Raw genomic sequence first — 16,226 nt, forward strand, 5'->3', positions numbered from 1 at the left:
TTCACTTGAGAAACATCAAATCCTTAGAACACTCCCCACAATTACTGCAAAACAAGCATTGACCTTACCAGTTCTTTACTGAAGAGAAATGGGATGTTTTTTTTACTACACACGGCCCAGCTGATGAAGTTCTGGACATGTTCCACCTGTCTGCCTAACACCACAACACCTTGCAGTTGTTGCTCCAGCCCCTGCTTCCTTTCACTGGTGATTTTCTGTTAATAATGAGAATCAGTAGAAAAGAGCTCATTTTCTATTGAAACTAGAATTCTACTGTTGTAAAATGTGGAATAGCAAATATATGACATAAACTTCAGACATACATAATGCACGGAATCACTGGCACTAGATCATGCCATATTTGCAGCAACACTGCTCTTCAGAACCTCTTTAAAACCACCGATCACACAAAGAAAGCAAATACAACTCAGGAGACACATCTCAATTCAGGAAGGCAATGACTTTCCCAGTAGCAAACAACGTGCATCATTCTGGCCTTGGTTTAATATGATAACACAATAAAGCTGTAGAAACTGATCAAATTTGCACCCAGACCACTTTCTTGTCTGGAAATTCTGACTGGCAATTTTTGTCCTCAGTACATTTCAAAATGAAATCGCATGTGTTTTACCAGGACACCCAAAAACAGAAGAGTCAAAACTCAAAAGTCTGTTACATAAATTAGACCAAAGACTAGTTTTTGAAACATGATATTAATTAAGCTGCTGAGGGGCTCCTACAAACAAAACATTAAAATCAGAACCTGGTTTTTGTTCTAAGTACTCAAAAGGTGCACACATATTCTCCATAAATGCATTAGAAATTGTGGCTAAATCATGACAAGCATTTTGCTGCTTCACCCTGAATCTTTGCCAACCATTGATTTCACATAAAAGTCTGCAGGAAAAAAAAAAAACCCAAATATTTTAAAATATAAGGAAAGGAACAATAGCTCCCACAGCCTATATTCTTTCCACTGGCACTGGGATTAAATTTAATTTAGTTTAATTTCCCAAGGTATCAAACAAACTAGCCTTACTTACTTCAAGTTGTTCAAGGAGGATATTGGTTCTTTTCTCAATTTCATTCATCAGGACCACCTTGGTCATTTTTATTTGGTTTTCCACCTTTCTGTACAAATGCTTTACTTCAAGCAACCTGTGGGTAAGAGACACACATCCCTGGATGAGCCAGCTGTACATCATTTATTCACTATTCAGCAGTTGTTTCTTAAAAGAACTCTTCTATCTGCTGACAGAACTGCAGTGAAAGTTGCATCATTTCCCATTCATTCTCCCCCACTTCTCTGAACCCCGACCACCCCTCTCTGGATGTGACCTGGTAATGCTGATGGATTCTCCCAAACATCATGCCAAGAGCAGTCTTTAGTTCTTTGTCAACAAATACACACATAATACATCCAAAAGCTTTCAGTTTATACTGGATTATTAACAGATTTGTGCTCTTGAAATGGTTTTATTAATGCAGAAGAGAGATCCAACAGCTACTAAATGCACTATCAGTAGCAGAAATCCAGTTCAAATAGTTAAATATTTTTATTTTTCTATTAGTCTTGAGTGCAATTACAGCTTGTTTTGGGGTTTCTTGAAGAAATGAGGTATTCTTAAAATTATCTTTATTTCTCATATATATATATACATTTCATATAATCAAATTCTAGTTCAGAAACACATTATCCAAAGAAATCTTAACTCTAAAGTCAACTGTCACATGCCTTACAAAGACTATGGAATCATGTATTACAATGCCATGACTTGTCAGTACCACTTAAACATGAATCTGCTCTTTATAATCTTCCTATAATTTCCTACCCTCCAAGATAAAAAAATACAGCAGCTGCATTTAATTCTGTTAACCTACATTTTGTGAAAATATTATTTATGCATATCACCCACTTTCATGAGAGGAAAAAAAAAGCATAGCAATTACCTGTCTTCAATCTGTTTAGCCGAAACCTGAATCCCATTTTTTTTCTCCTCCACTTTAGTTACGAGATTCTCAAGGATAATTCTCTGATTGTGCAGAGCTTCCTCAAGATGCCTGAACCTGTGAAAGAAGGGAGAGAGAACTCTCACACTGTGGTTTTCCACATTTGTGAGTGAACAAGGAGAGCCTCGTTAAATCACTTGGGAGTCAGCAAACTGAACCAAATTTTCTGTGGCTTTTAAACTCAGACCAGCCTGCGAGATCAGCTGGAAAACACAGATGAAAAGTTAAATCTCAATGAATTCCATGAGCAATCAGGTACCTGTGCTCCTTGTGCTCAGACAGGAGGCAGCTGCGGCAGGTGAGGGTGTCACAGCTCTCACAAAACAGCTTCAGCGGCTCCTGGGGGTGCACGGCACAAAACAGGGAAAACTCCCTTGCCTCATCTTCAGCTGCTAAGGGATGTAAAGCAAGGGGTCATTGACAAGGATCAGAGATCAGGAGAAGAGTAACCAAACTCAGAATTTCATGGCAAGCCTTGGTGATGTTTGTAAAAGGCACAGAACCTTGGAACCATCTGATTACATGGAGCTGGGTTTGTTTATATTTATGCCTTATATACCCTACAAACTGAGCACATCAGGAACAGCCATCAAAACAAATCATTCTGACCTCTAAACTCTCAAGAGTCTTAAGTATCATGATTCGGATCACCTGCCTCACAACTTTAAATGCCCCATCAACAATACTGTAGTAGAATGTAGAATAGCAAATATATGGCATAAACTTGCAGTCACAGCAGAAGCAAGGAAATTCTGTGCTCTTAAAAAGTCACACGAGCAGCTTTTTTTTTCCAAATTTGTATTTKCTCCCATTTAGATCATAAACTTCATCAGCTGGCATTGATATTAGGCTGTAAAATGTGTTCTTAAAAGGATTTTCTAAAGGGTAATGTGATGAAGAGTAAGAATGGACAGTGGGCACACAAAGTGGTAGTTTCTGTACAACCTATTCTTGCCCTTTTTTCTGAAGGGTAGAATTGTTTCAGAAAGAAGCAAAACTATCAGCAAAAGATGCCAGAAAAAAAGACAAAGCTAAACCATGGTAAAACAAACCCTTTAGTGCCAGAAAATTGCACAGAAATGCTCAATTGCATCCTCAGAGCACTACAACAAAGACATTATCCCATTATTCTTAACCAATACATAAGAAATCAAACAAAACAGTCATAATTGGATAAGACATACTGTTGTGAACTTTACATTACATAAAAACATTAATTGTTTACATATCATTATTTGCTCATATGAAATGAGAAGAAATATCTCTGTTTTCCCACACCAAACCCATCTTACTTATCTATACATTTTTTAAAAACCCAACCTGTGGCAGAGACCATGCTCTCATCCTGTGACAGTATGGGGCCTTTTACAGAATCAAACTTCTGAAATTATAACTTTTGCAATAACACAGACCCACAGAGTGCAGCAAGCTATACTGGCTCAGTCAGAAAACTTCATTTACAAATTGTAAAATGCACAAGAGAGAAGTAGAAAGGCTGAGAAAATATGGCTAACAGTGACAGGGAAAATATGGGGAAAATCCATGCCACTCTCTAAAAAAAAAGCATGTCACATTTCCCAGTTTTTAGATTGCAATATACTCTAAATATTTCTGAGAAGGTTGATTTACTTCCTCTACTTCAATTTACCTTCCTCCCACATTCTTAACAATGTGCAAGGAGATAACTGGTGACAGATTAGGGCAAGATTTTCTGTAACAGCCTTACATTGACATTGTTATGAGTTAATTACTTCAGTATCATGCTTTATTCTTCAAAGAAGTTGATTGGTTTATGTCATTATTGAATCTAATGTTAATAGATAGCATTAATAAGGGAGGAAATGAGATTAGGGGKTTTTTTTTAACCCACTCCAATATTTTCTGCTAAAAAGGGGCAAACTGAACTCACCTTGACAGCAACTTTTTTTCTGATTATGCTGCAAATAAGTACTTTTGTATCAAAAACTGCAGCTGACAAAGCAAATAAGGAGGTTGTACAACTAATGTGCATCCAATGAGGATGTCAAATATCATTCTTTCCTCCCCTATGTGATCAGATTTTATATCTTGAAAGGGAGAAAAAAGACCATAATAACTTTCTGAAGGTTTATAGGCTGGAAAAACCTCTCAAAGTGCTCAGTATCTGCAGAGCATAAAGCTGTTTTTCTGCAAACTGGAGATCAAGTTTTCCATATCAAACTCAAACTTATAATGAGATGTGATCTTTAAGGTCCATGTGTTGTGAAGTCTCAGTCCTGTATAATGATTTCCCCCTTTTTCTCTCTGGAGGGTTCTGTAGTCTTTGGGTGATGCAATCATCCCAAAGAATTAATTGAGTCTTTTTTTAATATCATGTCAGATCTAAGACACAAGCAGCTTTCCAATGCAAACTAAGGATGAAATCAATATTATCTAATTGCAGCACAGACCCACAACCTCTGCCACTGATAATCCCCTGACTCAGTTGACATATCAGTGAGAACTGCCACCGAGCCATGGTATTCATGACCTACTTTATACTCAGCTCAGAGTGACACTCTTCAGTTTTGAAACATGTTTAATACTTAGAAATCAGGTACTAAGCAAGAGCACAGCCCTGTTTTTTCTAGATGATTTCTAACCACAACTATCCACGTTAGCTTCTTGAAAACAATCTCCCTTGGTGACCAGAGAAAGCTCAGTTGCCCTAAATTCTGATAATTCATCATTTGAGTCACCATTATCCACAGCCTTTATTTTCTTTATCTCAGGCATATCTCTTGAATAATTAACAGAAAGTTTTAAATCTCTGTTCCTCTGCCCAGCTGATGTCAACTTTGGAAAAGCAATCTCATCTCAGCTAATAGGGCTCTCTCTCCACCTGCATAATTCTCAGTGACTCAAAGTTGGCTTTATAGGTTCATACTTCACCTTGAGATTCTGAAAGAAAACAATAGTGTAGCAAAGAGAAAAAAAAACCCAGAACTACCAGTCTGAGTTCTACTATGTGCTAGCATTTGCTTTCTTTGAGCTATTCTAAAGGGATGTCCAAAGGAGATAAAACATATATTATTATTATTATTAATAATAATAATAATAAAGAACAAATTACATTCCAAATAATTTTTATGTTAACTAGTCTATATATAAACTGCCAACCTCCTTGTTTGTGTTTTTCTCAACACACAGAATTTTGTACTAAATTAAAATTCTTTCTCATCTTTTTATGCGTCTGCATCTTTTTATTTACATCGCACACACAAACCCACAACCAAGCCACACATCTATTTTCTTACCAGTATTTGTCAACAATATAAGCTGGTAATCTTAGCTAAAGTGACATGAAATTATGAAGAGTTGGAGCCTCAAAACCACAGTCCTTATCTTGTCATCAGTTCAAGAAGAAAAACATACTGCCCACCCAATCAGGACATTTGAGGAGAGACTGGGGCACTTCAGTTTATATTATTCTCTAGAAAAGCCCCAATAAACATTTATATGTAATCTGTGGTTTTTTTTAATTATTACCATTCTTATGGACTTCTTTTGTTTACACTCTATTTGGCAATGGCATATTTCGTTTCAAGTGCCTCAAATTCTGTTTTGATAAGACCACCCAGTACTTAAAAGAATTCCATCTATGGCAAGTCTAAAGTATAGGCTTCCACAAGACTTCCATAAGAAAAATCCTAAAGAAAAGAAAGTCAAATAAAAAGAATAATCAGTGGGCAGTTTTTATTCCTTTTTCTGTCTGTCTTCCTTATAAAAAAGAATGAGTGTGCAGCACAAATTCTTATTTTAAAATTATTCCAGACGCTGCAGCATGCAGCAGATTTCTGGCACATGAATAAAGAAAATAATGAGCAGTAATGGGAGATGGCAATAATCTGTGCATCACCATTGCATAGGGATGAGACACTTCCCAGTGGGCTCCATTTGTGCTTGCTCATGGCAATAGATGTTCAGAAGACATTTCTCACTCCAGGCTTAGAGAAAGAACATCCTGCAGTGATCACATCCTTCTGCTGTCTGAGTCCATCACACACCTTGTCCATGTGCACAGGAATTGCTTTATCCTCATTTCCTCAGTGAGATCACCCAAAGGGGGACAGAAATACTGCAAGGGTATTGCTGCTGGAGCCTTCCTAATGCTGTCCCATCGCTCCACAGCTTGGAAAGGGATGTGGAGAATACCCTACCTGTGTATCACAAATATCCACGCTTTTTTCCAATACTGTGGAATGCTGATTGTGACAATGACTTTGAAGTTGGGGGAGAACCACATAATCTCTCATTGACACAAGAATATCCCTCTGAGTCAGAGCACGGTATGTGTGACACAGAGCCTGCAATTGCTCCTTTTGCAAGTGAATAAGTGATCTGAGAAGAAACACAATTCCTGAATGTCCCCAGTACCTGAGCAGCCTTTCAGGGATACAGCCAGGAAGAGGTCTCCAGGCTCCTTGCCGTGTCTGTGCTCCTCTGTACATGAGCTGCACAGCCACTTATTGCACCTCGTACAGAGGCTGTGGGCAGCTCTCTTCTCTTGGCACAGGGAGCAGCTCTAGGAACAAAAAGTGCAATTACATCCACCAATCAGCTGTACAAACTCTTATCTTTGACGCACTACGATTCAGGTTGCTAAACTTAGCGCTTTTTTGTCCTTAGACTAAAGAAATTAAAGTTATTTTAAGAGTATGTTTGTAACTGCCTAACTGTTAAAAAAGTACATAAAACATCCTGATGGTGAGATGATTTAGAAAACAGCATGGTTCACCCACATATTATTAATGAAAACCTTAGTTCCTATTCTCTAAAGAGTTGACCAGAAATAAGTTCAATTTATATCTTTGTATCACACATGGTGAAATGGAAACATAAAACACAGGAGCATAAGAACTGGAAACCCTAACTAAGTATTCTCTCTATTGATTAAAAAATTTAGGGAATGCCCTTTGTTATACAGGTTATGTTGTCTGGACATGTCACAAAGGGGGAAATTAAAAGATCAGCACATAAATGAAGTGAGTATTTCAACTTTTGGTGTCCAGAATGAACTCAACAGTAATTTCAAGATAGCTGTAATGATAATTCTTTTAAAAAGGATTTGCTCCAGGCATAAAACACCTTATTTTAAAGCTCTTAAGGCTCTGAGACACAAGGGAGCCAAGCTCTGACTCACTTCAGCACAAAAAGAAAAGTTTTGTTCTGCTGAAATTAATTTAAATTTTATCATTCCCTTCAGTGGTTCTGGCATTTCACAACAGCTCTCTTATCAAGTCACTATTCCAGAGTTTCTAAACATTCACAATCTTTCTCAAACAGCTTGGGCAATACTCAACAATAAGACAACAAAGCAAAGTTTTAAATGTTTAATTGTCTAAAGAGGGAATTGTTTGTGCAAGTCATTCTACCATTTTAGCCATTTGCTCATCAGCAGTGTTTTCCAAAAGGTAAATATGACAATTGAAACCAAAAAGCCTCATAAAACTTACATAGCCAAAATACGAGGATATTTAATTTAGGGAACAAAGCCTGTTATAGAAAAAGAAGTGTCTAACCTATAGAAAAAGAAGTGTCTAAGTCCAGCTTAGGGATTAGGTAAAAAGTTAAGGGATGCTTTGCTTTTTCTGCCATAACCAAAACTGCTTAAACACAGGTTTACCTGCAACAGTTCAGCTGTCAGTCTGACTGGAATTTATATTGACACTGCACTCTGTTAACATTATTTTCAAGCTGCAGAGTCTTCCCAGAGTTACATTATTTACGATGTGGAAATGGGATTTTGGGCAAGAGATTCTGAACTGCGTATTTTTGAAACTCCTGCTGCTGGCGTGTAGCACATTCTATCATTCATGCTGCATTCTCTCACACACTCAGAGACATCTTTGCCTCCAAACACTTCGTTACAAGCCTTGACAGATTCTCATTTGAACATATTTGGAAAATTAAGGCAGTGATGGCAGCTCAGCTGCATCTCAGCCAGATGATCTGGTGCTCCTCCTTTTGATGTCACTGATGGTGAAACTGTGGCTTTAATTTGGGCTGTGATGGGAGTGGTAGAAGAGAGAAAGCAAGCAAAGTTACATGGCTTGACTTAACAAAAAGGAAGCCAAAAGCTACGGAGGTTCACAAGTTGCTTTAGGGTACTCATATGCTCCAGAGAGAAATCTGCATTGCTGAACTGCTCTTAGCACTCCTGAGGGACTGCAGAAAAGAAAAACCTTCCTTTAAAGATGGTTTGAAAAAAATAATCTAGTGCTTTTGAAGGCATTAGATATTCTCATTTGAGTTCCTTTTTACACAAATCCTCATTGAAAAGTAAATGGTGCGAGTCACAGTAATTAAGAAATCCCAGTATAATAAATGCATTTTAAACACTCAGCAGTATCTTAGGAATTTTCTTTTTCTCTTTGGAGAGTGCTTATGAATACACCTCTTCTTGTTTTAGATCGAGTTATATTGCACCCTACAAGCAATGTGTACCTGAAGATGTACCCACACTTTGTTTGCCTTAATTTTTTTTATTTAATTTCCCCAGAACACTATGGATTAGGTTACATATTTTTCACTTTTTAACAATACCCAACTTTGTCTGCCCCTCCTCTCCACCCAAGGATGGTGCCAGACTCTTTTCAGTGGTTCCCAGTGACAGGAGGAGGAGCAAATTAAACCACAAGAAATTACAGCTAAAAAGGAAGAAAAGCTTCACACTGGGGGTGTCAGCACTGGGGCAGCTGCCCAGGGAAATCATGGAGTCTCCCTCTCTGCAGCCATTCCAAACCCACCTGAATGTGTTCCTGTGCCACCTGCTCCAGATAACTTTTCTTGGTGGGGGACTTTGACTGGATGAGCTCCAAAGATCCCTTCCAATCCTAAAAATTCTGTGATTGTTTACTTTGTGTTGAGAGCAGAGAGGAGACAATGAGGACTCCCACAGATTCAGTACCTTCCTAATATATTGATTATCACAGACACACTAGAATCAATATTTTTAATGGACTATTAAAAATAAAGAGTGTAAAACTCATTATTCTCCTAAATTTTTAAAAGTACTATGAAGGCAGCATGTCCATCTCTGCTAATGAAGTAATTACAGTGCTGCATAAGCAAACTATGACAGAATCTGTTGTTCAAAACGAGATTGGCTCTGTTTTCAGTGTTCATCTGGTAGTGTTTCAACAACCCACAACTTGGTGGCTTTCACTTACCCTTGCCATAGCTGAATCACCAGTGGGAAAGTCCTTGAGGAAGAAATTCTCAACTATATCCCTTGCAAAGCAGGTCTGTTTGCACACAGGACAGGAAATGATACCTGAAATTAAGAAAAAAAAATCTAAACCACCACAAATAAAACAATGCACACCAGCCATGTGAACCAGGAAATTATATAAACCACACTTCAGTATTGTGGCTTTTTTTCTATCACATGGGCAGTTCCAGGAAACAAAGGCATTCTTCAAGCCTTGAGTGGCTAGATCTAGTTCAATGCACAGAACAGAAAAACAAAGCAACCAAATTCCTAGAAAAACACCATAGTTCAGCTGACTTTTTTCAGTGTTTATTGATGATATCTGCATGTCCAAATTCTTACCTGGCTTACAGATAAGTAAAACTGAGTGGCCTGTAAGGGAATTAAACCTTAAACTGTCTATTCACAGCTGACCATTATCAGAGACTCTTTCCAGATGCTCGGTATCACCCATCCCTTGGGATGTGGCTCCATAACTTGAACAGCAGCATTTTACACTGACAGGGACACACAGACCCCAGAATATTACCACATTGCCACTCCTGACAAAAGCACTGCGCAGGCAGATCTCTGAACGCGTTCACTTCCATTCATAACTGCTCTGAAGAAATCCTTGAGCTCTGGTACATCTCCTTTGATGAGCATCCTTTACTAAGAACCAGTCCCACAAGGTTTACCTCATTTTAGCCCAAATCTTGTATAAAAGAAAAGCATTTTTTTTTCTCTATTTTTCAAGGTTGCATTTACAACAGAACTATGATTTGGGGGTAGCAGACTATGATACCTAAACCACTCGTTCAGCTGTGCATTCACACAGCCCTGAGTGCTCAGGAGACACGAGAAGGGGCAGGCTGTACCCGCAGGTGACCGTGCTACTCAGTCACAATTCCCCTCAGGGAAAAGGGCACCACCAGCAATTCCCAGTGCTCTGCTCAGGTGTGTAAATTGTCTTTTTTAAGGGTGTTGGCTGGCAGGAGTTACAGACGTGCTAAAAAATTATCTGATGAAGGCAGAGAGCTGGAGATGTCTTTTAAACACTTCCTCTAAGGTCCTCTAAGTTCCATCCTTCATGTAAGGAGCGCAGCTGAAAAGGTATCTTGAATTGCATACAGTATTCGTAGCTGATCGCATCCTCACACGTTACACCCTAGCACAACACAACTCTTTTGTGTTAGTGGCTCCCAAATCTCTCCATGCTCTCCCGAACCTCACCGTGTGAGGCTCTGAGGAGCAGCTCAGCTCTCCGGAGGCTGTGGAAGCAGCAGCCGGGCACACGAGCTGTGTCTGACACAGCAGCAGCGCCCTCCTACCCCTTGTAAACGCTGCTAACTACAAGCGCTGGCGAATTGCAGCGCTAATTCCTGGGAGCTCAAACAGTTCTCAGGTTTCCCTGACAGCGCTGCACAAAGTGACAGGGTTAGAACAGCAGCAGGAATAGAGACAGATATATTCCGAGTGATAAGGTCTGCTCTGTGAGCAGCTACTCAGCTAATTCTCACGGGAGACGCTCCAATTCTCCGTGCAGTCAATAGGAAATCAGCTCTGGACTTCACAGAGCCGCCCTGAGCCCTTGGAACCAGTTTCTTTCTCCCCTAAGAGCATTGCCAGTTCTTGATCAGGCTAACACTGAAGAAAACCTCCCTAGGAGACCACAGAACACCCTGCAAATTGACCCAAAGGGAAATAGCCAACAGGTTCCTTTGTGAAGTGAGGAACCCCCAAGTCTCACAGTTACGCTCTCATTTACAGGCCAGATGGGTGAGCACACACCAAACATTTCTGGGAACAGCTAATTTACCGTGAAACAAAGGCACGGGGCTTTGTCATCCCCAGGACTTCTATTGACAGACTACACAACTTCTATTGACACAGTACACAACGTAAAGAAAAGTCACTATTGAAGTTACCACTTGCAACACTACTCAGTGCAGAATGTTACTTCAAATTATACCAGTTGAATGATACTTCATGGAATGGCCTCAGGCACGTTCGTGTGAGCTTTAAATTCTGTTAATTTGCTACGAACCAGTGAAGTATAGAATACAGTGTAACTAGAATGCATTCATTTGATAAGGAGCAAGACCATCTTGTTAGTGTTCTTAAATTAAAAAAAAAAAAAAAAAAAAACCAAGTTAAAGAGAACTTCAATTATTTTCATGCCAAGAACACATAAATCACACATGGATTTCAGTTCTGTACAAAAGCCTCCCTTATATATATTGAGAAATGCAATCAACAGTTCAAAGGGAAATGATATTAAGACTGATTCATATAAAGGGGTACCTAAAAGTGATGCCACAGCACAATTTTCTCCCAGGTTTTAGCTACAAGTAATGCTACTGAAATCAGTGTTGTTCCAGAGACACACATGGAGCAAGGTGCACAGGTCAGAGCTTTGTTTTAGACTGACTTCCACAGACCACCAAGTACAACTTTGTGTAAATGTCACACTGTGTCCTAAATATCCAAATAACTGGAAATTATAGTGATTTCAAATCTAAAACTCCCTGAAGATGAACATAAGACATGCAGAGTCCCTAACTTAATTAAAAAAAAATTAAAAAAGAGCACAACATTTAACAGAAAAAAATAACGGCACATCACAGCAATGGAGTATTGGAAGCAACTTCCGACTCATAGGCAGGCTAATCAAAAACACCAATACCGAACTCTGTATCTAAAACTTTATTAAAAGCACAGGAGACAGACTTTTATCTTGCTAAAAGAGGGATTGCCTGAGTGTGGTGGATTTGGGGATCACACTTGTTCAGCTAATTTGGCTTGTTATTTGATACCTTTTCCACTTAATAAAAACCTGTGGTCTCTGGAAATGCCCAACCTTTTTCAATATGAATTCCCCAAAGAATCAAAAGCTAGCTTAGCATAATAAACACACTATAAAATGGTTTGTGGAGCAATTAACCTGAAATTAAGCAAACCTTACATAGATATTTACAAACCGCAGCACAAAGCGAGTGCACCACACTGTGCTCAGAGTGCAAACCACCCGTATGGCACATTTTGCTGGAAACCCCTTACCTGGGCTCTGGATAAAGAGCCAGAGAGCTGCCCAGAGAGTCGCCTGTGTTAGGGGACAGGTGGGTGGTAAGAACTGCACTTTCAGGAATTCCCAGCAATCAGGCAGCGTCACGGCACCTCTCACAGGCTACCTGGGGCTGCTCCCTCTTCCTTGGCCAGGAATGCTGAAGAATCAGCAGGGAAGGAAGATGTACTGGGCTGCTGCAGGGCAGAAAGGTGCACAGAGCCACCACAAGGTGCAGAGTTTTCTTCCTTTTGCCTTCTTTCTTGCCCTTGCCTCTCAAATTCATTCGGGCCTCTGAAAGCCTGCCTTGGTTGTATTTTTCCTGAATAAAAATCCCAGAGTCAAAACAAATAGCAGTGTCCTACTTCCTTTCTTGCCTGGGCCTCCACTGAATCCTCAGAAAAGACTGGAGCAGAAGGAAAGGGAAGAGCATTTCCAGATCCAGGGAGCAGCAGGTCTTACAATTCTATTTTCACTCCCAGTTCTTTTTGCAGACCATTCCCTAAATATTTTTCTGCCCTTCTGTCTCACCACTGTCTCCAAACAATGCTGTTAATCTGTTTTAAGAACCTGCACTTTGCAGACAGCTCATTTAAATACTACATCACCACAGTACTGTGGGTGAAGGGAAGGGTAGTGAGAAGCCCTGGAGACTCCCTGTTTGCACATAGGAAAATGATGCAATTTCTGGAGCTAAGCAGCAACTCAGCAAGGAATTACAGAGCTCAAGCAACAGCTTACACATTAAGAGACCAGGAGCCAAATTCAGCTATGGTACTGTTGTGATGCCTAAAAGGAGGCCATGATTGATATCAAAACCCCTAGAAGTGGCAAAAAGCCGAGAGAGATGCTGACACATTCTATTTTTGCATGGCAATTAAATTGGTAGAAGGAGGTAGGAACATTTGCATGAATTATCCTTTAGAAGTTTATTGCCTCCTGCTGTCTAGCACTTGAAATTGTTATTTATGACATCACCTGTCACTGCTASAGATGACCACAAATTTAGAAAGGTTAGCAAGGATCCCAATATTGGGTTTAAGCCGTTTCATTGTGGTACACAGAATAAACTTCTGATTCAGAATTATATGTAGGTAAAACCACATTTAAGCTGTTCTCTGTGTGTTTGAGTTACCAGCTGGTCCTGAAGGATCACTGGAGACCACAAAGTGTCACGGATGTGCAGGAGCACTACTACACCTGCATCCTTCCAGGGCCCCAGTACCCCTTTAACTCCCATCCACAGGGATTTGTGCACCTGAACACCCCCACAAAAGGCACCAGCACCAGAAGGAGATGTGTAACTGTCTGTGTGGCTGTTTAATTACAGGCACCTCTGAGCCCCAAAAAGTTTCAGCAGCAGAATTTCCTCTGCTGAGTTAGTTTGCAGCCCTTTTTCACAAGCCATCACATTTATTCCCATTCTTGCACTCGTATCAGCAAGAGTAACTCAATACAGGGTTGGGAAAAAGGAAATTCAGAGGCAGTAGGTCCATTATTCAGGCGCAGAAGCCCAGTCTGGGCACCCCAACTCCACTCCTGGGATATCCAAAATCAGCATTCAGGAAAACATCAAGCTTTTGCCTTACACTGCTCAAGCCCCAGCTCCCCACATCTCACAGCATTTTTTCTGTTAATGGAAGCTGCCACCCTGCATCGGACACTGCATTGTCCCTTTGTAGAAGCACAAATAAAGCAAAAACTAGAATTTCTGAGTGCTTTCATGTTTTTACTCCATTGCAGCAAATCCATTTGTAAGTGATCTGGATCCTTCACAGTAATCACCTCTGCAAATGCCACCCATCACCCCTCCACCACTCAAAGATACCAAACGCATGAAAAGCCACTGCTCAGTTTTGTTTCAAGGTCTTCCAGTCTGGTCAGGTTTAAACAGAAGGAACCCTCCAGGTGGCAGTCTCAGAAATAAATCAAGGCAGATAATTTACTTATTATTATCATGAGAAATGGATTAGCATAAAGAAACAAACAGCGGAGCTACCACACACACCACATTTGTACTTGCTGTCCACATGCTGCACCTATTTCTCTGCTCTTTTTCCTCCACCAGCCATCAGAATAATTATTCTCAGAGAGCATTAACTATAGCTCAAGCTGCAAGCATAATTTACACTTCCTTGGAGACCCAATTATAGGTTATAGGAAACAGCTCTGAAGACAACCTCCTACTCTACAGTTTCATATTTATATAACTAAACCCTTGATTGTTCCACTTGCCTTTTGGATCTGGCAGCCAAACAACACAGTGCAAAGAGCTGACTAACCTTACATCCCTTTTAAGATGACTAAATGTGTATATTATGAACAGTTTCTCTCTTTAGAATAACATTTCTACTTCCCTTTTTCGAGGTAAAACATGCACTTGGTGTTAAGTGACTTGAATTAAAGCAAAAGGGTGTTCTCCTTCAGAATTAATAATCATTGAATTGCATCACTTGCCTTATAGGAGTCTATCAAAACAAGGTTACTGGGGTCCTGGAGACACCACAGCTGTACCAAGGCAGCCAAACCATCTCACCATAAATTAAATTTTGGTTTAAAGAATTCTGGGGTGTTTTTTTGGTTTGTTTTTTATTAGCTAAATACAGACTTAATACAAGCTAAGACACCAGGAGTCTCCCAAAACCAGTGCATCACACCTCCTACCCAAAACTTCATACTGAAAATGAGCTAGAGCCTAGGGGGTCCTAGAGCTCAATCCTTTTCCTGAAATAAAACATCCTGACCAACACCTGGCTGACTTTTGGATGTGCCTCACTAACAAGCATTCACAATTAGGGATCCAMAATTTTTATAAATATAGAGAGCATCCATCATCCAAGCTGAAGAAAACTGATTATTTTCAGAAGAAAATAATAAAATGCATCCAATAGACACTTGTCAATAGTTGAAGCCACATTTGCTCTCTTTAAAAGTCTGATTTTCTCTTGGTTTTACTTAATCAAATTGCATTTCTCCAATACGTAACCCTATTACATTTCTTGGCATGGAGTTAACCCAACACAAGCATGGGCAGCTTTTGACTCATGCAGAGAATAGGGGTAGAGGTTATGTAGCCATTTTCCAGGAGTTTTGTTAACTAAGCTGGAGAAGAACAAAAAGCCAGTTTAAAATGAAACTGCAGAAAATAATAGCTCAGCACACAAGTTCAACACAAAAACATAATACAATTAAAGCCATTGCTTCACAAACCAGTTTACAAAGCTGGGCAACTAGTAGTCACATTTTACTTTCCAGGTTAGGCTAATTACCCTATTTGGTCATAAAATGTTAAGAATACCAGGACTTATATTAGTTAGCAGAAATGTATAAAGTGTTTTGGTACATCTTTTCTAATCTCCCTTGTTCTTGGGGATCTTAACTGTGATTGAGCAGGAATTATCTGTGATTTTTCTTTAAGGAAAAAACCCAAGAAAACAACAAACCCTTTAGCTGAGACAGTCTTGCAAAAACATGAACTTCTCACAAAGTGCACCTCCACTGGTCCTCATTTAACTGCTTTTGGAATTAATGTGCTGGTGATATTTAAAGCACTGAATCAATTTATATCACTGAACATCTTACAGGGAGGAAGATTTGTAGATGTGGTGTCATTTATTTTGGCATCCACCGGATTAATCTGGTTTTGAATGGACTGAGAATGTCATGAGAAAGAGCCAGGCCCAAGGAGCCGAGGCAGCATGCAAGAACCAACATTGCACCACGAGTGGCAATTCACACAGGTAGAAGCCTGGGAAAATCCTCATCTCAGAGATTCCCATCTCAAGAGATATGAGAATTTTCTCTTTGTCTCACCGAAGCTCTCTACCTAAAATTATTCTTTTCCATGCAGCAAATAGACTGGAAGCACGTAACATGCATATCTGCAGAGGAGGAGAATGTGGATTCTCTGTTACAGGAAGAGGAGGAATAAAAACAGGAAAG

At 39.7% G+C, this 16,226-nt stretch overlaps 1 protein-coding gene across 1 annotated transcript in view; it reads right to left on the bottom strand.

Annotated features, from left to right (window-relative positions):
- The window catches only part of TRIM66 (tripartite motif containing 66), a 40,176-nt gene that overhangs the window by 21,827 nt on the left and 2,123 nt on the right, over positions 1 to 16,226 (bottom strand). The window contains exons 2-7 of the mRNA XM_057369752.1: positions 9,201 to 9,304; positions 6,406 to 6,553; positions 2,270 to 2,402; positions 1,951 to 2,067; positions 1,044 to 1,158; positions 69 to 215 (exon numbers count right to left, since the gene is read on the bottom strand). Of these exons, the coding sequence (XP_057225735.1) occupies positions 69 to 215; positions 1,044 to 1,158; positions 1,951 to 2,067; positions 2,270 to 2,402; positions 6,406 to 6,553; positions 9,201 to 9,304 (764 nt within the window). The remainder of the gene's footprint in view (positions 1 to 68; positions 216 to 1,043; positions 1,159 to 1,950; positions 2,068 to 2,269; positions 2,403 to 6,405; positions 6,554 to 9,200; positions 9,305 to 16,226) is intronic.

Source organism: Malurus melanocephalus, unplaced genomic scaffold (assembly GCF_030028575.1).
Source record: "Malurus melanocephalus ecotype Western Australia unplaced genomic scaffold, MMel_1.1 scaffold_114, whole genome shotgun sequence".
In the NCBI taxonomy this organism is placed as follows: domain Eukaryota; kingdom Metazoa; phylum Chordata; class Aves; order Passeriformes; family Maluridae; genus Malurus; species Malurus melanocephalus.